Genomic DNA, 22233 nt, shown 5'->3' with positions numbered 1-22233 from the left:
AGACAGTATGCCCCAGAGATGGAGCCACAAACAACATAACTGGCAGCCTTTCCACTTTACTAATACAAGGCGCGAGCCAGTATAACCTAACTCCCTAGGGAACTATGTGCATCAGCACTGGAAAGACCCATCTTCTGCATGCAGAGCACAGCTTCTTCACCATGTCCAAATGGTGTCTAGAATCCATTTTGACTAGCTGCATGCACTGTGAAATGACATGCAGCATCGCTAAGGAATGTTCCATGAACACATTCATCACCCCAAGAACGCCGAGTTTGAAATTGGGAAGAAATTATAAGTTCTCCCTATTACTAGAGTTGTTAGAGTTGCATCATCCATCTTTCATCAAAGTCAATATTGTCCTGTCATGGGAACTTCATAAGCCTTTGGGCCTCTGACTACAAAAAGACATGCACTGGTCCCACTTGCATAGCTGAGATTTCTACCCTCTCCCTAGAGAACAGGCAGAGCACCAGGAACAACCTTTACTGAAAAGGCAGACGCAGCCAGACGGTGTATTTGTATTAGGCTGCATAATACTCAGCTTGGGACATACAGCAGGACTGCAAAATATTTCTTCCAAATCCTATTAGAGAAGCAAAAGCTGTTTGCCATATCAAATTCAAACTAATGAGAAGAGCCCAAATTCACATCATAATGTTCACAAGCACCAAAATCATACATGCCAACTGAGCTACAATCCAGAAGTCAAAGCAGTTTTTCACAGGTCAGACTTTCAATTGACTCAACATCAACAGACGATAACACTGGAATGGGTAAACCGTAAAGTTTGATTTTGTTGCTGCTTTTGTTACAAACAACAGTAAAGAGTGGCTGAACAGCTCTAACTCAACCAATGCACACCATAAATCCTGAACAGCTTCTTGAGCTTTCCAAATCCTGTTTTTGCAGAAGGATACCGATAGCATCTCTCAAGAGTGAAACTCCACTTTTGTCATTTCCTAATTCTGATTTCATTGAGACATATATCCTGCTGTTTGGCACAGCCAGATAAGAAGAGACCCAATCCCAGTGGTTTTGTAATCTGTCCATTCTTCTATTACAGCTGTGTTCCTATCTTTACTCATTTTCTGTGAGAGGCTCGGGAAGACCAGCAGCTCTGTAACTGCAGCCAGTTGCCAATGGTTATCCAACCAACCAGAGGCTGATTTCTTAATTAGTGATCCCTGGAGTCTAAAGAGAGAAAAAGAAGCTATTAAAAGGAGACAGCACGGATTGCAGGGCAGGGAGGGACAGTGGGGATGGGAACGAACTGTTGAAACATAGACTAGTTGTTTAAATTTGCCCAAAGACATGGTGAGTACCTTATCCACGGTTAAAGGTCTAGCTGTTGCTTTTAAAACCAGTATCCAATAAGCCACCAAAAATCCTTTTAAAAGTCAGTCTGTCTGGTGGGGAAATCAGAAATACACATTAAGCAACTACCTCTTTTACAGAATGTTAAAGTGGGCTAACAGTTTAAGACACCTTGGCAGTATCTCAGTTATAACTTTTTAAAATAGATATTACCTTCTGACCATGTCCTGAGTCACTATTTTCAAAAGGAAATCTGTCCATAAGAAAACACAGCAACAAAAGGAGGTACTGTCAGATTCTCAAAAATGATAGTTACTTTACTTTGCCCCTGCAGACACTGTTCTCCAGTAGAACTCTGCCTCCACCCCGAGAGACATAGCTTCTTTTGATAACACAGGTTTAATAAAAGTTCAGCTTTTGTATACTGCCTCCACAGAACACTTTTTGGAATGCTATCTGACATCTGCACTTACACTTTAACACTCAGGAGAGTGAATCATTTTAGGAAAGGAGTAATATATTTTCAAGAGCTGTTTTTGCTTTGCATTTACATTTCTATACTTACTATCCTTAGAGAAAAGAATGTTTTAAGAGTTCATGAGCTGACAGATGTGCATGTCTCTATTGCTTTTATTTATTTTACCTGGCTGCTGTAAGTAAAGAGAAAATATTTTAAAGAACAAGTATATATGAATGTGAGAAATCAGCAGTCTTGGCAAGGAAAAGTCAAGGTAGTTCTATGAATACTTAAAATAAGTTTTTAAGAGCTAATGCAATTTTTAAGAGCCAGGTTTCCATGAGCAGCTAGAGAAAGTTGGTAACATTTCGTATTGTGCCTCTAATAGAGTAAAGGTCTCGATTACTTGCCAGCAGCACAGTTGATTTCACAAGCATTTACAATTTATACCCAAATGCCTAAGATTTAAAGAACAAAATAAAATTGTTAAGAAGGAAATATCTGAGGCAAACTCTTAGAATAAGTACTGAAAATCAGAAACACATTTATCCAACACATGCAGCACTGGACACATGTCTGTCTGACGCATCCTTTTTTAGATGCATGGGGGACTGCTAAATTGAGGACAATGTGACATCCAGTGTACTATGAGGACAAAAGAGCAAAGAGGTATTGACTGGAGTGAATGAGAGGAGACTTTTCAGGAAGGAGAAGGAGAAAACTACCAACTCAAAGAAAGTTTAAACAGACTCCTAACCCTGGAGAACGAAAATTTCCACTCGTCCAACAAGCAAGTACAGACGACAGGCTTCAACCCTTCAACCCCCGGAGGAACCTCTCATTGCAAATAGACATGTTTTCAGAGACAGATTCAACCTTTGCCTGTCCATTGAGCCTATCAACAACGGGGCAAAGGACGGTGGTGGTCTGTCTACTACTAAACTCCCAGGCATTGGAAGTTGAACCAACTGCTCAAATAATCCAACATCTACACCATTAGTGTCCAACCTAGAAGTCTCCCCCAAAAGCCACCATCACTTAACCTTACCAGATCCCTGAGGTCATGAAAGTTCACAAAAATTTCCCATTTCTGTAAGGAGTTATAAAGCCATTTCCTGATTTGTATGACATTACTCCAAAGAAATTAAACATATAGACCTCTAATTATGATATTCAATCTGCTGCTGAGAGTTCACAGCACCCCAATTATTAACTGACATACTGTAAAGCTTCTTGTCAGCTTGGAATCCAGAGACAAATCACCACTGCTATTGCTCCTAGAAGCCCTCAGGATAAAAGGAGAAAGGAACAATAAGACCCAAGAGTATCTAGGACTATAAAAAAGAAGAAAGGTTTTATTTTGCTTAATTTGAAGCAACGCATTTTATTGGAATGACAGTGATAGACTCAAGGTTGTCAAAACCAATTGCATCCAGAAGCAATCACTAGAAGCAACCTTTAGTCAGTTTGGCAGGCTTAGCTAGATAATTATACCACGAATTCTTGTATCCATTATATCCCAGGCCACAGTCCCAGACCTTGGGCATGGAAAGTAATTTTAATTTCTACTCACTCATTTTCTATTACTTTCACTTTTATTTCATGTAAAGAAAAAAGCAAGATTCTTCCTTGAAAAGGATAGATCTGTTACACCTTAATGGATTTCTCTCCTTTCTGACATTTTGTTATTTTGTGTGTTTGAGGATGGGACGTATTTCAGTTTAGAACATTAATATTTAGCCAGGTTGCAAAACTTTTAATATTCCAGAGAGGTGACCAAGATATTATCCAGAACCTGGACAATACACTAATCCTACCCTTGCTCCTAAATACATTAGACTGTACTTCAGTCTTGATTCTCTAGACTGTCCTCACCTGGCTGAAAAGCTTCACTAGTGCTCAATCATTATCAATGGAAACAGTAGCACAATGGAACTTGTTTACCCTCTAGATGAAAAAACTAGAGTCTTTACTCCAGCTACTTTATTTACATGCTCACATCTATCACATCTGTGTCGCCATGATAATTACGACACTCTGAAAAAGCTTTTAGTAAATATGAGCCAATTTGCCAAGCATAGGAAGAGGTTCTACCTAACACTTCCCTTCCTCTGTGGCTGTCAGGAGTAGGGACGCAAGCAAAGTATAACAAACAGCTGAACCTGCACAGCTCACAATTTGACAGCTCTGAGTGTGTCTGATTCACAAAGCCTAACGGAGAGATACACCGACCTTACTCTCTTCCTCCTTCTTTGTGCGTGTAAGATATACACACTGCTAAGGCCTCTACAGAAAGAATGAGCCACAGAACTTTGTGGACCCAGAGAGCAGCCACTGTCCTTCTAGCAGAAGGGTCTACCTTGCATAATCCAAATAAAAAAACACAGCTGGAAGGACTGCTACATTTGTAAGTGCTAGTGCTCATGGAGCATGTGCTGGCCACCCCAGAAGCGATTCTTCTAAAGAAAGGTCATGTTATACCACTAGGATAACAGGAATATTCACCCCTTCTTCCCCCTCCTAATGAGAAATCATTTGTGTGCATACAAAATATGCAAAGGTGGGGATCAAACCTCTCTCTTTTCAACAAGTTTTACTTTAAGCCCATTATTTGCTGTACCATGATCCTCTCATTCTAAATATAAACTCCAGTGATGCCTGTCCTTATGTTTGTTTCTTTTTGCTTAGCTGCAATATAAGTTCTTCAGGGTAAGGACTGTTTTCTTACTAGGACCTTACACTATGCCTCACAAAACATGACGCGCATCTTCACAAAGGATCCCTCAACAATGAGTAACCATGCTGTATTTGTCTCTGCTGCCTTTTTACAAATGTAAAGAGCAAGTGCAATTCATGCAGCAACTTACAGGACAAGGCCAAGACAGACAAGCCAAAGATGTCCCCACAAAAAGAACCTGTCAAGGAGATGCCTCCTAAAGCTCAGTCACTACCCTTCAACACCCATGAGCCCCTCCTGTCAGGAATGAAATCCCAGTTCTTTTTGCACTGCCTGGTTTTAGTCACACAAACTAAAGTCAGCTTGGCACTACAAATGCAAAGCTGCCCTGCAGCAAAGGATAATTCACAGTAGCATTATCTTCAATTCACTGGCTTACGGTTAATTTGGTCTGAACAGGAGGGTGGGGGGAGTGTTAGCAAACACAAAAATAAGCAGATGACAAATTTGCTTATTAATCACATTGAATAAGATATGTATTAAAAAACGTAAGGAGGGAGGGGGGATGAAAAGCAGGATATGAAAGAAGCAGGAGCTGGAACAGCACGGATAATGTCAACCATGAAATGCAACCCCTGCTGGGACAATTTGAAAGACAGAAGAGGCAGGCTTTTTCACGTTAACTATTTGATCGCTCTACTTCAGATGCATCTATCTAATATCACATGAAGAACAGGATTTCCATTTACCCTGTAGGTAATTCTTACAAGCTAGAGATCTGAAACAGCACTGAGAACAACAAATAAATTCACTCTGCATTGAAAACTTTGGTTAACTTCACTCAAAGTTGACCAGGACACACTGTTGCAAGAGTCACCTGAAACAAGTAAAACACCAAAGAGCTCTTAACAATTCTCCAGCTGCACATTCACACAGGCTCCAGGGCCATTACTTAGTTTACCTTTATTCCAAATACTCAAAGCTCTTTGGAAGGCACATTCTGTACCATCTCAGCATTAGTTTCTAGTACCATTGAAGCCAGTGAGGATTTCTGCATAGACTGAAATAAGGAACCTGTCAAGCATGTCTACAAGCATTGCACTTGCTCAACAATCTCTAGAGACTAAGTATTCCCACGTTTCCCCATGACACCAGAAATCCAACCTCTCCCTTGAATTCAACAGTTTAACTAGCACCTCTAGTTAGAAACACGGTTGATCCAGAGATTCCTAAATATTCATGTTTTCTGTAGCACCCATATCTTGCCATCACTTGCTACCACTGTGCAGCTTTCTTCCTCAGTAAGAGCAAAATGTAATTAGTGTCAGATGCTTCTTTGCGTATTCTTTTTCAAATAAAGAAAAAGTTTGTCATGCATCCTTACTCCCTCCTCATCTCTGTACCAGGCAAGTCTCTGGGCTCAATTAGTTTTGTTCCATTTACTGTACCTTTTTTCAATTTGGGTCTATAACTAGAATAGGTCATGAATTACAACTGGAAATAAACATATTTAAAAAGCAGCCCCCAGAAGTCTTGCAAACTCACTCTTTTAGTAGTTCCATTCTGTCTGCATTGGCAAATTATTTTTATTTATTTATATAATTTTAAGAATTCAACCACAATAGTAAATTCAATGGAAAATACACGAGTACAAATGGAACAATCACTGAAGCTGGTCATTGCAAAGAACTTCTACTACAATGACTGCCAAAAAAGCAATGGGCAGGGAGGGGAGAAAGAGCCTCTCTGCGACTCAGCAAAACAACAGGAAAGAGAAATCTGATAGGATACCATGCATTTGCACTGGTATACTTCTGCAAGTGCAAACTCTCAGCGTTTGTGCTAGTCTGCAGCAAGCTAGAGCTTTACTCTGATTTAGAAGTTTTTACAAATCAGAACTGAAACCCCAAAATAAAAGCTGCTATTTCCAAGTTTCCTAGCCATGTAATTTTAACATGTTTACAGTCTTCTCCAAAGGCACAACTCATGTACATAAATGAAGCTAGGCAGAAGTTTAACTGGTTGTAATATCAGGGATTAGATCACTTACTCAAGGTCAAATACAGAGTAGCTGGAAGAGGGAAAATTGAACTCACCTCAAATCCCAAACCAGTGCCTCAACCCGCATAGTCATTCTTCTCTTCCCATTCCAGAGGGAAGACAGAGAAAAGTCATTTAAATATCACAGGTGTCAGATAGGATTTCACTAACAAAACGCTTATTTTGAGACAATTTTCCAATCTATCTGTTCCTCTTAAACTTTATGTGATGAATGCTTGGTTTTAACAGCCTAACAGTTGTTAAAACACAAGCTCTTGTCCCAGTTCCCCATAGTAAGACAGCTATTAACAAACAGTATTTGCACACTTACTTACTAAGGATTTTCCAAATGCATCTACTTCTACACCTCAGAACTCAGAAATGCAAAGGCATGTTAAAAATAAATAAATCAAAATCTGGAGGCTCCCTTTTAGGACTGCTCCTCACAAATTGTTGAATGACCTCTATAGACACTTCTTCCAAAATCAGAGATATCTTAACAATAGAATTATGCAAACCTAGCAGCTTTCCAGAGCACTGGATGGACTCCATACCTTAGTCATTACAACTGAGACTGCAAGTTGCTGTGAAAATGCCATCCTTACAAGACTTGAGGGGCCTCAGTATCTACCTTCCGTATCACAGCCCTATCAAGTCAGCCATCAGTCACATTCCAACTGGTAACTTGCTGATTCACCTTCAGCATCACAGTCACCCTCTGCCTGTAGCAGACACACGCACACCCCCCATCCAAATCAGAAATTCTCATACTGAGTAGGCATGCAAGGTCTTCACCCATTATATTATCGCCAAACAAAGCCAAGAATGTAGATCCTCACTCCACCTGCTTGATAAAAAAAGAGCCAGAGTACTCTTCAAAAAGGAGATGTTATCTTCTTCAGAAACGATGAAACAGGTAAAATTAAACCCAATAGCCAAATGATCCCTAGCAAGTCAATGGCGTAAGGTGAAGGGGTTCTCCTACTATCCTCAAGTGTTTCACTCCAATAACCGAATGGAAAATACAATGTTTTGTATGCTTTGAATATCCTCCCAAATTATTTTCATACTTTACCTTACCAAGGCCACTGAAATAACCAGAAATTATCGTTATTCCCTCAGTTACTTACACGTCGCATGGAAATAAGCCACAACAGAATCATAGGGCAACTATTTAGGTCGTTCCTTCCTCAAGCACTGTAAATTCCTCTGTATTTGCTCAGCAGCTTGTCTCAGCTGATTAAACTCTACAGCAAAAATTGGAGGACAAGTCTCCAGTAGTCTTCTCAGAGAACTGGGACCCCAAAACAGCATCAGCAAGATTGCCAGTGACATTCTCCCCCTTCCCCAACATGCTCATTAAACCATGAGTTGGTGCTTAATTACTTTAGAAAATTGCATTCTAGTGGGAGGCCAATCCAAATGTCCTTTGCTAAAAGGCAAGCAGTAATCAGATGGAAAAAGCAGAGCCTATACAGCAAAGCTTTTCCCGCATATATGATGTACACTTAAAATCTTCTCTTAGCTCTGATGCTGAAACAGAGCTGAAGGCTAACAGAAGATCCACAGAACTGTATGCTCATAGCATATCCCCACTGCTCACTACCTCAACAGTGATATTCATTGTGGAAAAACTCACCCATCCACATTAGTGGAGCTGACAGGAGAAAGCTGGCTCAAGCACAGACCTATTTTTTCCTTAAGACAGCAGACAGCGCAACAGGAAGACTGTACTTCTGAAGCGGTGTTTTCAGGACCCAGCTCACTGATCTTTATTGATTCTAAAACTTAGCTCTAAAGAGCCAGCTGCGTCGAACTAGCCATGACCAACCATTCTTCCTTTAAACACATACATTCTCTCAGCATTCCATCCTCTCTCACCAGGCATTTTCTTCTTGCAAAGAAAAGCTTCCAAATCTAGGGTCATTTATATACTATACATATTTATACCCAAACTCTAGGGTCTTAGAGCTTGGAGCATCTCAAACTGTTTTCAGGAGTACTTGCAACCCCACAAAAGGGAACCTATGGAAGCAATTCCATCCAAACAGCTTTTGGTATCCAGCAAAACCTGGACAAATATATTGGTCAGAAGAGTCTGTCCCAAAGCCCATCAGAATTAACTATTAACTATTTCTAAGTACCATTAAGGGGTTTGAATCAGGCCCCTGTTGGGAACTATGAGCAAGACAAACAGTAAAGAACACCTGTGTAAGCACATTACTACATATGAATGGATTTACTTCTGAGATTTAAGTTAAATAATAAGCATTCAAGCGGTTGACTAAATTAGGGTTTAAAAGCTCTGTGTGTCACCAGTTTCCATGTGCTGTATGAACTGATGCTTGGATACCACAGCCTTAGGAACTGCCCCTACTCCCATCCCCTACTTGGCCACAGAGACAATTACTCAGACTTCCAGACCAAAACATCCTGCAAAAATAAGGATGGTTACAGATATCCTTTTCTTCCCTGTAAGAACAAGGATGACTAAAAAATGGCTTATGCATTTTCGTAAGACACTGTATTTCTGCTAGAAAAGACAGTTACCCGTCCACAAACGGATGCAATTTTCAGTCCAAGTAGTATCTTTCACCTCAAGGTTATTATCATGTTTGGGAAAACAAGCAAAATTTAATATCTAAAAGGATCTTCTCAGGAGATAGCTGTATTTGCAGGTTTTCTGGAGAGCAGACATGACCTCTTCATTTTTTCCTCCAGAAGAGGATCATCTATCTGCCAATTTTTGGAGGGTGTGTAAGGAGAGGAATTTTCTTTTTCGTATACTCTCTAAGTAAAAGAGGGTCAGAAAACAGTGGGAGCTGCCATGAACTCAGAGGGGGGAAAAAAAAATAATCAGATGTTACTATCAACAGATGCTGCTTCCTTGAGAATATCTCTTAAGAATTTGCCTTTTTTAACGCATTGATTTTTAGGCCAACTAAAATCAGTATCTTCCAAAATACTTTAACTGGCTATTGATAGACTACATCTGACATAGTTCTGTACCATGTAGAAGATTTCAGCATGTTTGAAGCTAACCTAAGGTAAGCCTCTGTATCATAACATTGTGGCATGCAGAAGTAAAGGCTTACACCTATAATCATGCTAACACAGGGCTCATTCTTTCTCAGTTCTGCTTTTTCACAGGGTCCATTTTATCAGGGAAAGGACCATATCACAACAGTTCCAGAGAGTGCTTACCTGGTACCACTTCATGTCAGTCTCGACAAGACTACTTTGGAAAATACAGATATATGCTTAGAGAACTGAAGACTAAGACAGACTGAGTGTTGTTCTATTGAGAAAGGACATTTTTACAACTTTCATATATTTTATTGCCAGCAACATGCTCTTAAATAGACATTTTGATTCAATTATTATTAGGCTTCCAACTGCAATACTAGCTTTGTGAGCTAAACTAACAATGCAGACCAATTTAAAAGCAACATTGCCTGCATTCACTGCTAAACCTCTGAACAGAAGAAAAATAAGTCAAAAAAAACCCCTGTCTTGGAACTCTTGGACAAGTGAGGCAAGACTGTATTTCTGAACACTAATGGTGAAATTTTCAGGAATGGATTTCCTCTAACTTCATTGGAAGTGGAGTTAGACCTACCCTAAATGACTATGAAAAAACAACACATTTTGCTGGAACAAGAAAAACAGATGAGTTTAATCATCTGTCCGGATTCAGCACCCCAATCAAGTGAATAAAAGCAAGCACAGATTAAACAAACAGTAAAACTGATATTGGAGATTGTCAGGAATGCTTTACTCACCCTTTTAATTTTCCCAATCCACCTACTCAGTGTATCTTGTCTGAAAACAGTCAGTTCTTTGGAACTGGGGTTGCATATACTACATCTTGCAAAATTCTTAACAAATAGCTGCACTTAAACTGAGTTTACATGTGTTTTTCTCATTAGCTACATGTAGAGGGATTTCAAAATGCTGGCTGCTGAAGGCCACAGTACTCTGACATTTACTCAAGACTACCAGAGAAGAGGATGCATTTGCAGATCACACAAGCATCCCTTGCAGGACTATCTTAATTACCACCGTGTAATAACACAATTAGAGCACATAAAGTAGACATTTAGCAAAAGATGAGGCACTTGTTTTCTTTATAAATCACATAGCCAAAGAAAAGATGCCATCCTGGATATTGTAAGTAACTAGCCATTAAACTGCATCAGAAAAGATTTCTGCTCATTACCATGGAGCAGTTTACAGACGTTTGCTTTAGCAAACTACAGGGAAATCCTTATGCAAAAAGAATGCAAACAACAGGGTAAATTGAGAGTAACCACGAGCCACGAGCAAGCTTTTTAAAAAAATAACTACAGGACCAAGTAACATTAATCTGTCTCAGTTCAGTGCCGTGTCCATTTTTATCGGAGGCCATTCACCTCATCTCCATTATTCAGTACAGTCAAGCTACCCAAAACATTCAAACAAAGGATTGGCAACAGCACAGTTTGCTCCTTATACAACAGGCTGAGTCCTGTCAGTACAAGGGCAAAGCTAGATCTCAAGTAACAAAGGATAAATTAAGTCTATCTGTAGCAGCCAGTCACTGACAGGACACTGCCACTTTTTTGAGCCTTCTTCTCAAGTTCTCTTCGGGTGTTTCAGCATGTAGTGTTCCGCACTGCTTCAGTTAGTGTAGATGTCACAGCAAAAGATACACTCAGAACTTAATCACTGACCTCAGGATTATCTGGTGGACACAGAAAGGACAAAGGCTGACTTTACCTCCAGTACTTGCAAAATAGACGGTCAAGTCACACAGAAATACCAAGCCATCCTCCTTTTCCCACATAGACTGAAAACAGGAATAAAACTCTAGTTCTAGATACTGCCTTTATTCAGTAAGTTTAATACTTGTTCACTTTGCTTCCTCTCTCTTAATTTCTTTCCAAAAAAAATCCAGAAATCTCAGCACTTTAAGGAACAAAAAAGCTAGACAGAATAAACTGCAATAATACATCTGTAAAGGGTTGTATTGAGTCAGCATCAATAATTGGAACAATCAGCTGATTCTATTGAATCTTCCCTCCCATAATGTGAGGTACATTAAGAAAGGTACATACCTAAGAAAGGGGATCAGGGTTTAATGGCTTTAAGATACTCGATCTCAACTGACTTTATATAGGACTGGACTCCAACACTGCTGAAAGTTTCAAGGATAACGCTTGGATTCTGCATCTCCACAGCTCCTTTTTAGCTTACCAGAAACACAGGAAAAAAATATCTCCCTCTGTGTTGTAGAAGTTTTAAGTAAATTTAAAATAAAAAAGGCTTGCCACTTTGCAAACGCCAGCTGATATCCCTAAGTTATTTAACACAAAAGGAGGTGGAATAGAAACTTCAACCTTCCCTATTTCAAAGAGGCTCTAAACACAGCTCACTGGTGTAATTGCAAGTAATTGTCCTACACATTTACCCTGGAGATGTTAAAATTGGACCAAGTAGCAATAAAGACAGTGGGCTAGCTATTCAATTCACAGAAATGTTAATAAACTGTGCCCTTGCAAAGAAATTCTAATACCAAATCAGATCCCTACCAATCACAAGGCATTCAAGATTGCAATGGGGAGACTACAATATACTGCAAGTTACTTGAGGCCTAGTATATTCTCAAGGCAAATATCAGCTGCATAAAGACATTGATGGATACCCTTTCTCCGTGTCTATTTACAAGGAAAGAATGACAGTAGCACAGAAAAGAGAGTAAGAATTAGCGTGGACTTAAGGGCAGGAAATAAAATATCACCATTTGAAAGAATTTCACATAGAGATGAAGGCAGAGAATCTACTGTTGATTATATCAAGCACAACAACAACATATCTAATCAGCTAAATATACAGGAACCCCAACTCTTGTGGAAAGAAAGAAAGGAAGTAACTTTAATTATCAAGACATCCAAATTGAAACATGTCATGATTCCTAAAGCAGATAAAGATCAGAAGAACAAGGAGAGAATCCTAGCAGTGACGCCATTTACAGGAAAAATCACTATCTGTGTGTCATAAACACCACCTTGTCAACCTTTCCACCTAACAGCATGGCACAACAGTTGAAATAAATGGTTGGTGCTCCTGAACGATTCTCTGAGAGTACTAATCAGAATGATAATTGACCAGGTTGCACATAGTCACGGTAACACCTATCAGGCTGCATTTAAAGTGGAATCTGAAATGCAAGCATGAACAAGGCTATTTTAAAAAATGCCAGACTCGTGCTTGAAGGTAAGCAGAACCAAGTGAAGGGACCCTGCTTTACTAATCTCAAATATACCATGGAAATCTTTACAGGCTTTAATACTGTATGTAAATTAATTCCTTAATTCAACATTTTAATCTATTCCATAGCTATTTACGGTTGGTTTCAAAGCGCTCAATGTGGATCTCCTCCTGGTGCATCTGGATCTCTTCCTGGTTGCCTGTTCACTCTCCTGTGTCAGGCTAGAATGGTGATAATCTTTCAAAAATTATTAACTAAATCCATTTAATTCAACATACTTCACAGGCAAATTTTAATTAGAGATACAGCAAGTCCATAGATAAGTTGCTGAACTTGAATCCTATAGAGATGGTTAATGTTTCCAAGAGCTGTACAGTCTGAGTGTGTATTCTTAAGCCAAAACAAGTCTACCTGAGCACTGGAAAAAAAGAAAAACAAAACTGTGCATACACTATGTGGAGGTGTTCATTAAATGAACAGTAGTAAACTTGTTTTTCTAACTTGTCCCACTGCAGATCACTAGCCACAGGAAGCAGACCAAACCTGATGTATCCCTTTAGCATGTTTTCATAGCATTAGCTTTTAATAAATATAACATACTCCACCCTCAGAGCGGAGCAGTCCTCAGGTTCCAGCAGAAAAAGTGGTTGTTTTAAATATTTAGATTACATTACAGTTGGGATGTTAAAATAAGCAGTGACTTGTACTGTAGACAGCTATCAGAATCAGCTTGGCAAAATATGTGTAAGCTAACCTAGTGTGGTTAAAAAGTATGAGCTTTGAGGTCTAATAGGCTGGTGTTCTTAGACATATTTTTATTATTTGTACTACAATAGTGCTTTCTGATGTCAGCAAACAGAAAAGCACCACAGTGCTAGATGCTGTATAAACATTAGTAGCAAGATGCACAGTCTCCAGAAAGTTTATAACTTTCAGCAGAGAAAATGAGAAAAAGCTAGGAGAAATAAAGGCTATTCTCATTAGGCAAACAGCTAACACAGGCCTCAATTCAGCACTACACTTCAGTGTGTTCAAGTACTTTGCTGAGTCCAAGCCTAAATCTGTGGCTGAATACGATTTTTTTCAATTTCTGAAGTCTCAGTTCAGTGCTTTAACTATGCAACTATCCATTTTCTTCCACTAGGTAACATTACTTCCACCTTCTGCAGGTATTAATGAACTCTCCCAGTCTTAAGAATTCTCCTTCCCTCTGAAGGCCTCTATGAGGTTGCTGTTGATCCAGATACTCAGGCCTAGGACCTGCTCTTAGTAATCCCTATTTTCAGAATATTATTCCAGATTTATTTGATTGAATCAAGCTGAAACTTGGCCTTCACTTTTGAGCTCCTCCACCAACAGCAGACCAAGACTTCTGCAATGTTTACAGCATTTAAGCGTGCAGCAGACCATGTTGAGTGGAATGAAAGCTAGAAAGAACCATGACCAACCCACTGAACTGTAAAGTCAGAGTCACCATACTCAGTTTTATTAGCTGTCTCAAAGAACTAATAAAAATCCAAGCATCTTCTCAACTTAATCTACTTAACCATCTGTGGGGTTTTTGAGGAAAGCCTTCATTAAAAAGCATTCTCCTCCCACTGCACTCACACAAGTTACACATTCAAACCAGTATCGTTCACGTGACAGAATAGTTCAGCTAGAAACTGGCTCAAAATTCAGTGCATTTCAGAGAAAGAATCTTAGTGACTTCACCAAGCTTTGGATCAGTCCCAAACAGAGCTTCAGTGCTGCCACATATCCTGCTATAGCCTCCCAAAGCAAAGCCAGCAGCAGCAGAAGAGAAGGGTCATGAATCTTAGCCATGGGCTCTAACATGCCTTGCATTCATTTTCTTGGTCAGCCATGCTTGTTTACATCACAGGGAACAGCTGTCCCAGCGTGACCTGAAGACAGCTTTGACTATTACACAATCACCCCTTTCTAGCCTACAGACACACAAACCTGGCCAAAAAGGGTACAGGATTAATAAATAAATAAATAAATAAATAATCTTTAAAAGAAACCCATTTGTTGCTCCATCTGTTCAACCACGCTTGCTATCCAAAAGACATTTTCAGTAAACATGCCATAGGCATTTGCAAAGATCTATACAGTAAATTATGTGACTGCATTACCAGTTGAAGCCCCAACCCTTTTTTAATCTTCTGTCCAAGTAAACTGCTGTCTTTTTCTCAGTCCAACTGTATCTCAGATCTTTGAATATCTACTAACTGACGAAGCAGCCCGAGATAACAGAGAAAATACAGAGGGTTAACACTGAAATGACACAAATCTTCAGGAAGCCTGCTTTCGTTAGTTGTACCCTCATGGAACTACTTACTCATTTGCCCCTCCTAAAAACATCCTGTTCCCTCAATAACGTTGAGGGTAAAAGAGACTAGAGAGGGAGAAGACAAAGATGCACGTGGGAAAACAAGCACACAGAGGGAGATTCTACATGGTTTCTTTGTAAAGATAATCTTGCATGTATTTCAAGGCCCAAAGTTATATGGCACACCTCTTCTTATCTGCTCATCTACCTGCCCATCATTCAGATCAGTAACCTGGACATCATCTTGAATTCTCTGACTGCTCTCTAGACCCTCACGTCCAACCTACATTTAGGTCTTGCAGTCTGTGTAGTATTTCTGAAACTTTCCACTTACACGGCTAAAATTCTTGCCAGAGCTTTGATCATAGTAGTTGCCTCAACATCCCCCTGCCTAGTTCTGACCCATACAGACTCACTCTGTGGGTATCAATCCTCGTCCCAGAGCTGCAAAGATCGTTTTCCTAAACTGTTATTTTTAGCACATGCCCCCTCTGCACATTAGTCTACCAGGTCCGTATTTTCTAATGCAAATATGAATCATTTGCCTTCATTTTATTCTGTTTCAAAAAAGACAAACTCATACCTGTAACTGACCTATATCAGCCTCTGTCACCTGCTTGCTCAGTTTTCAAACAAGTATGGAGGTAGGCATCCTTTCATGTTGCTCTTTAGTCTTGAGAGGATCTCCTTAAAAACACCAGCAAAAATACCTCATTAAAATCTTTGTTGCAATAACTACCAAAAAAAAAACCAAAAACAAAAAACCCACCCAAAACTATGGTCTTACTACTACATAGCACAGCAGAGTCCACCTAAAAGGCAGAATCCTACCTGCAAGGCACTTTTGTCTAGTATGCTGCCTTATCCCTGAATAAGCATGGAAACAGTTTTCCAAGCACAGAAGTCAGTCCAAAAACTTTCTCTTGAGTTCGGCTAGCTCAGAGTCTAGAACTCCATGGCACCTGATTGACAGAGAACAGGCAGAAATAAGGCTTCCACGTTTTTGTCTAATGTTGCTTTGCTTGCTGGATTTTTACAACAGCTTTCACAGTTACATTCAATGAGCGTGGAATTCTGCAAATATAACACCCAAATCAACTTTCTGTTTTCCAAATGATATATGTCCAGTGTCCAAATGGCACTTTAAGCATGAATCGCCTAAACCTCATTGATAAATAGGCAACACCTACTTTCATTTATCCCCATAAAAAATATTTTAAGAGTGTTTTTTTAATATCTTGTCTCTAAAAGCTTTCACAATTATGACATTATTCTGCATCTCCACAGCTAGACATTTGTCAATTAGGGCTCCTGTTTCTCAGTTAGGACTCCTCTAAAGGCAAGGGTGAAAACAGAGATGGGACACTGCCTCCACAAGAAAAGACACAAAACAGTGCTTCTCATGTTCCTCTTCTATTAAAAATTCCCCCATTCAGCTCATAATCCCGATCCCAAACCGGATTCCTACTGCTTTAAATCACAATTGCTTGCTAGTTTTCAACACACCAAGTACCAAGAAAATCAATTTCTGCGCAAGAAACAGCTGCACCTAAAAGTGCAATTTAAAAGGAAGTTCTTTTGCTGATACCAAAGGAATGCCTAAAAAGCCACTCCTCAAAGTACTCCCTAAAGAAGTATAATCAAAAGAGTATTAGTTCACACAATGGAAAGAATGAGGACTTGAACCTCACCCAGAAGGATGGCAGAACAGACATACTCTGGTATTCAACAGATAAAGATTGCAGAGTCTATTTGCTTGCTCTTCCTATCCTGCAGTACTGGAAGACACCTTCAGCAGTTCCTACCCCAGTGACATGTTGACTGAACAGAGCAAAGGAAGCCAGAACAATGCAGGAGAGAGTATATTTATCAGTATGAGCTTTTGTACAGACCACGTATTTAAGATGGTACAGTTCTTCCTCTGAATCTCTCCTGCTGTAATCATGTCACAGCATAGCATTCTATACTGACCAGAGATGAAACGGTAGCATGGAGTCTCAAAGTAGGTTATCGTATAGCAAAATTAAAACACGTAGCTTATGAGAATGCCTCGATCATAAACATTTATAATTTTGTCTTTTTGGAAGTTAGTGATAGTGTTTCACAAGTAAAGCTCTGGAAATACCAAATATTTAAGAACAGACAGGTAGGAATTCCTCTTATAAGATCTGTCACACAGATTCATTATGAATCATTTGGATCTGACATAGTTTATGCAGCTGTCAGAGTTTCAGTCACGAGAGCCCAGGCATCGCAAACTATAGCTTTATTTTCAGATGTATTCATTATCTGTCATTTTTCAATTATCAAAGAATCAACAAAATTGCATTATACATTATTGCAAGGATGTGTGTGGCTGTAACCTTAGAATCAACAATTTCAGTGATCGGAAGTGACCTCTGAGCTCTTCCCCTGAGAGGAAAGAATCAGTCGCTGTAAGCGACTAAGCAAGCTGATGACACAGCTCCTTGTCTATAAAACACGTATCACAAATATCACCTTCTCTAAATTTCATTGCTGGTGGATACTATCACATTAATGAGTCTGATCCTGTAATGTCCCTGCTTAATTTCCCACCGACTAGAATAAAAATAGAAGCTACAAAGCATTTCCAAGGGTTGAGTCTTAAAGTCAGAACATAGTTAGACATCCTGCATCTTAAAAACAACATCATATCTACAGATGGAGTCACTCGGAAAGCCCGGGCTTTCAGGATAAAGACAAGTCCATCCCATCAAGAGTTAGTGCAGAAGTCACCCTTGAGAATTAAACAGGTGGGAAAAATGTTTGTATGTCAAAGTAAGGCTGGCAGGAAAACAAGATGAAGGTTCCACATTGTATCTATTTTCCACAGCTTTACTGATAGCGTAACATTAAGACTGAAAGGCAGAGTAGTAAATTAAACTGTAACCGAAGTTCAGAAGGAAATACGCCATGCCTACACCTTTCTTCCATACCTTCCCAGAAGGAAAGCTGAAAGCAGGCTGGTAACTCAGCACAGGTACGCAAAACATGTTAAGTGCTTAATTTCATAACACAGCTTGATATGGCTCCACGTCCCCAACCCAACTCCATTCCAATCCTTAGCAACTCTATCTTTCACAGTTGGAACCAATTCAACACATCCACTGTTTCTGAACACAATTATTTATTACATTATTTCAGGATCCAGGAAAGGCTGTGCCTTAATTACAACAACATGTGCAGTATTGCGAAGTCAGTTCCCGATCACTGGCTTCTCAAGGAGGCTCCACTTCTCCAGGAAAACATTTGCTTTCCTAACACAAGAAGTACTTTTCACTCCACATTGGGATTTACAAACCGCCCTGCCAAGTGGCAGCCCCCATGCCAAATCATAGCTCCGCACAGCCATCGAGCAGCAATGTGAAGAACAGAAGGCTAGAACTGTAGAACACTACATTTAAAACCAAAATGTTACTGTAGTTTAAGCCTAAGTACCACTTACAGAACACACAGAAAAGAATTTCTTTGGAGGACATTTTCAGGCACATAAGGTAGAAATTAGATACACAGTTTTGTTACGGTTAGTGGCAACCGCATCTATAATTACCTATTTGCGACAACAATTTTAAAAAGTCAGTTTGAAGACAAGATGATGAAAAAAAGCACATATTTACTATTAACACTTGCTAAGACAGCGAAGATTCATGTAAGTTTTCTTCTAATTCCCTATTTTTCATAAGTATTTAGGATTCAGAGAGGAACAAAAATCTGGTTGACAAACAAAACAAAAGCAAACAAAAATCTGGCTGACAGCTTATTGGTTTGCAAGAGTCACTATCTATAGAGTTACTTCTAGCTGTCTCAAGACAACAGATTGCCACCCCCACGCGTTCAATAGTTATATGTGAGACTACTGTTTAACTGAGAGAGACAGAATTTACAGGTCCTAACCCTTATCACCCACTTGCAGCCCATCATCTCCATTTCCAAGACAATGGAAGAATAACAGACATTTTTCACCCCAGTTTCGAGACTAGTAAGAGAATCCACTGTAGGTTTACGTTACTAACTCTGTTACCTGGTCAAAGATCAAGAAGAGCCCAAACACGTTAAGAGATCTTCCTAGTATGTTCAACGTGCCTCAGCACAGTTTATGTTTTCTAGGACTAAACTTCCGTAGCAGTGGGAATGAATGCATATGCTGTCTCAACAAACCCAACATCCTTTATTGAGGTTGCACCACAAAAACTTAGAGCTTGAATATATACGATAACTGCGGGGTACCTGTCCCTGTCACTTGAGGGTGAAGGAGAAAAATTTATGAATAGACAATTTCAAAGACCTTCTTTTGAAAACAAACAGTTTGTATAGTTGTTTCCCAGAAAAACGTTTTCAGAATCCAGAAAGACAAGAAGTCAATACACGAACGCTCCTACAGTAACACACCAATAGTAACAACTCACCACATAAGAAACACCTGTCAACAAACAATATCCACATTCCACCATGGATAAAAACACAATTAACATTAAAGGCTTCAGGTCTCAAGGATAAGAGAGAGGCTACACAATACGTAAAAGGATGCTTGGGATGATATATCTCACCAAACCTAAAATTCGCACCTCAACCACGGTGTTATTTTAGCGTCAGGTCCATACTAGTTTTCCACAAACCTGCTCTCTTTTTTACTGGCAAGGCATTTAAATACGTAAAACTGTCCTGCCAGTGACAGACGTGAGTACAAAGAGAAGTCGTTTGCTACAAAAGGACTAATACATTTTGAAAGTTACCGTCTGGCAAACAGTCAAACGGAATTTTATTGGTTTATTTTATTACAGCTGTAAATAAGCCCGGTGGCACGCAACCCACATTTGTGCGCGGAGACTAGAACGACGTCAAATATCCAGAAATCTGGCCTACGCGACCACAAAGGTCGTTCGAGAGCCTGGCCCTTGCCTCCTGGTCCGCAGAACGCGTTACCACCGGCGAGGAGGGAGCGCACCCTCCCAAGCAGCAGCCGTTTTCGACCACCGACCCCGTTCGACACCCGCCCGTGCCAACGCACACCCAGAAGAGCAAACCCCATTTTACAGAGCGGCATTTCTATTCCTACGCTCGCACCGGGCTTCACCCTTTCAACAACATTTCAGCCTGACCCTGCTTGGCTCTTCAGAAAACCCCGCTCCTGCCACAAGCCTCGACACGGTGACAGCTGCCAGTCACCCCCACCACACACACACCGCCCCGACCGGCGTCAGGGCTCCGGCCCGGCCGGCAGCGAACGGGCGGGGAGCGGCTGAGGGAGCCCGGCCCGCCCCGGTCATCGCCCAGCGAGCCGGAGGAGGAAGGAGGCGCCGGGGGGGGGGGGGGGGGGGGGGAAATTACTGAAACACAAGCCGAGAGGCCTCTTCGCCTCAGGGGAAGGGGGTTTGGTCCGGCCGGGGCTATCAGGGGTCCCGCCGACCGACCGCGGGGTGAGGGCGACGGCAGCAGCAGCGACACCGACCCCCGCACCCGCCGCTCGCTCGCCGGGCCGGGCCGCCATGTTAGCGGCGGCGGAGGCGGCACTCGCGGCTTCTTTCCCTCAGGTACCGGCGGCTCGCCGCCGGGGCCTAGCGCCGAGCGGGCGCCGCAGTGCGCGGCGGGCAGGGCCGCACCCGGTGGCGGGCCCGGGCCGCGTAACCGAGAGCACCGGCCCGGCCCGTAGAGAGGCGGGGGCCGCAACCGGGCGCCCGCCGCCGCCGCCAGCGAAGCAGGTGTCTGCCGCTCGGGGCCGAGGGAAGCTTAAAGACCTCCCCTCGGCTGTCAGCGGGAAGGGGCGCGGGGAGGAGAAGGAGGGGCAGGGACCGCCGCCCGCTGCCTTCCCCCACCCCGGCCCCCGCTCCGGCAGGCGGCCCCCGCCGGCCCGGAGCCGCTCACCCGAAATCCTGGTCCATGGACTTGAAGAAGAACTTGTAGCTGTGCACGGGCCGGTTGCTGAGGACATTTTTGAAATCGGCCAGAGTGACTTTTTCCGGCGGGACGGGCAGCTTCACCAAATAAGGGGTCTCCTCTTCGTCTATGTGGTAGATGATTTTAGTCTCCGCCATGGGAGAGGAGGGGAGCCGGCCCGGGCCTCCGCCGCCGCTCGGCTCCTCTCACGGCCTCCGGCCCAGAGCCGCCCCCGACAGGAAGGGAGCTCCCAGCGCCCGGCCGCCGCCGCCGCGCAGGGGCTCCTCGGCCGGGATTTCGCTCCCTGCACTGCTCTCTAGCTGCCCGACCCGGGAACGGCAGCCCGCCGCCGCCCGCCCCGCCTGCATCCTCCGGCCGCCTCCCCCCCCCCGCCGCCGCCGCCGCCAAACTCGGCAACGGACCGCCGCGGTCCCGTCCCCTGAACCGGCGGGCGGGGGCTGGAGGCGGGGAAGGGCAGCGGGGACGCGGGGCGGCCGGGCCAACCGCCCTTCTTCTTCCTCCTCCTCCTCCTCCTCCTGCCGCCGCCGCCGCCGCGCTCCCTCTGCCGGCCCGGCGGCAGCACAGGCCGGTCACGGCCGCGGGGAGCGGGACGGAGCCGGTCCTTCCCCACCCGCGGACGCTGCCTCCGTCCCGGGCGAAGGTGCTACTTCTGTGGGTATTTTTTTTTTTTTTTTTGGGGGGGGGGGGGGCTGGCAGGGATTTATCCCAGCGCAACACACGCAAGGTGTTCTCTTTGCGTAAGCGTCGCAGTCTTTGGCCGAAGAGAAACACTTGGCCTCCCAGTAAACGCTCCCAAAGGGTGATAGGAACAACACTGTTAGCCCCCTCGCAGCTCTCTCCTTATTTTCTCCTTCTAGGAATTAGTAAACGCTTCCCAGGTACAGACCCCTAGGCATTGTAGCCTTATTCACGTGAGAGCAGGAAAAGGGAGGTACGTTACTATAGGTGTACTCGGTTAGTAAAGCCTTCTATTCTAACTCAGCAGTCTTTACAAGATGCAAGATACGCTCTCCCCAATTTATTTGTATGAGAGATGGGCAGGGCAGAGAACTGCATTACTCACAGCTCTGTAATGGCAGGTAGGCTACTGTATTTCAGGTATCTCAAAAATTCGGACTGCCCTCCCCCAGCAGACCCCCTGCCCTTTGTGTTTCATGAGAACTGAGATGGGTTCTCTTTAAGCAATGAGCTCACGGATTCTCTGCAGATCATGAAATTTTCCACAGTGCAGGTGGCTTCTCCAC

General features: G+C 42.3%; 1 protein-coding gene across 3 annotated transcripts in view; it reads right to left on the bottom strand.

Moving 5' to 3' along the window:
• The window catches only part of DVL1 (dishevelled segment polarity protein 1), a 105655-nt gene extending 84146 nt beyond the window's left edge, over window positions 1–21509 (bottom strand). For all 3 annotated transcript variants that reach the window (XM_030017349.2, XM_030017350.2, XM_030017352.2), the window contains exon 1: window positions 20957–21509. In XM_030017349.2, the coding sequence (XP_029873209.1) occupies window positions 20957–21126 (170 nt within the window). In that variant the 5' untranslated portion in view covers window positions 21127–21509. The remainder of the gene's footprint in view (window positions 1–20956) is intronic.
• Between the last annotated feature and the right edge of the window lie 724 nt (window positions 21510–22233).

The sequence above is a fragment of the Aquila chrysaetos genome, chromosome 6 (assembly GCF_900496995.4).
Source record: "Aquila chrysaetos chrysaetos chromosome 6, bAquChr1.4, whole genome shotgun sequence".
Lineage (NCBI taxonomy): Eukaryota > Metazoa > Chordata > Aves > Accipitriformes > Accipitridae > Aquila > Aquila chrysaetos.
The sequence above is the reverse complement of the archived record's forward strand: the minus strand, read 5'-3'. Positions and strand labels throughout refer to the sequence as shown.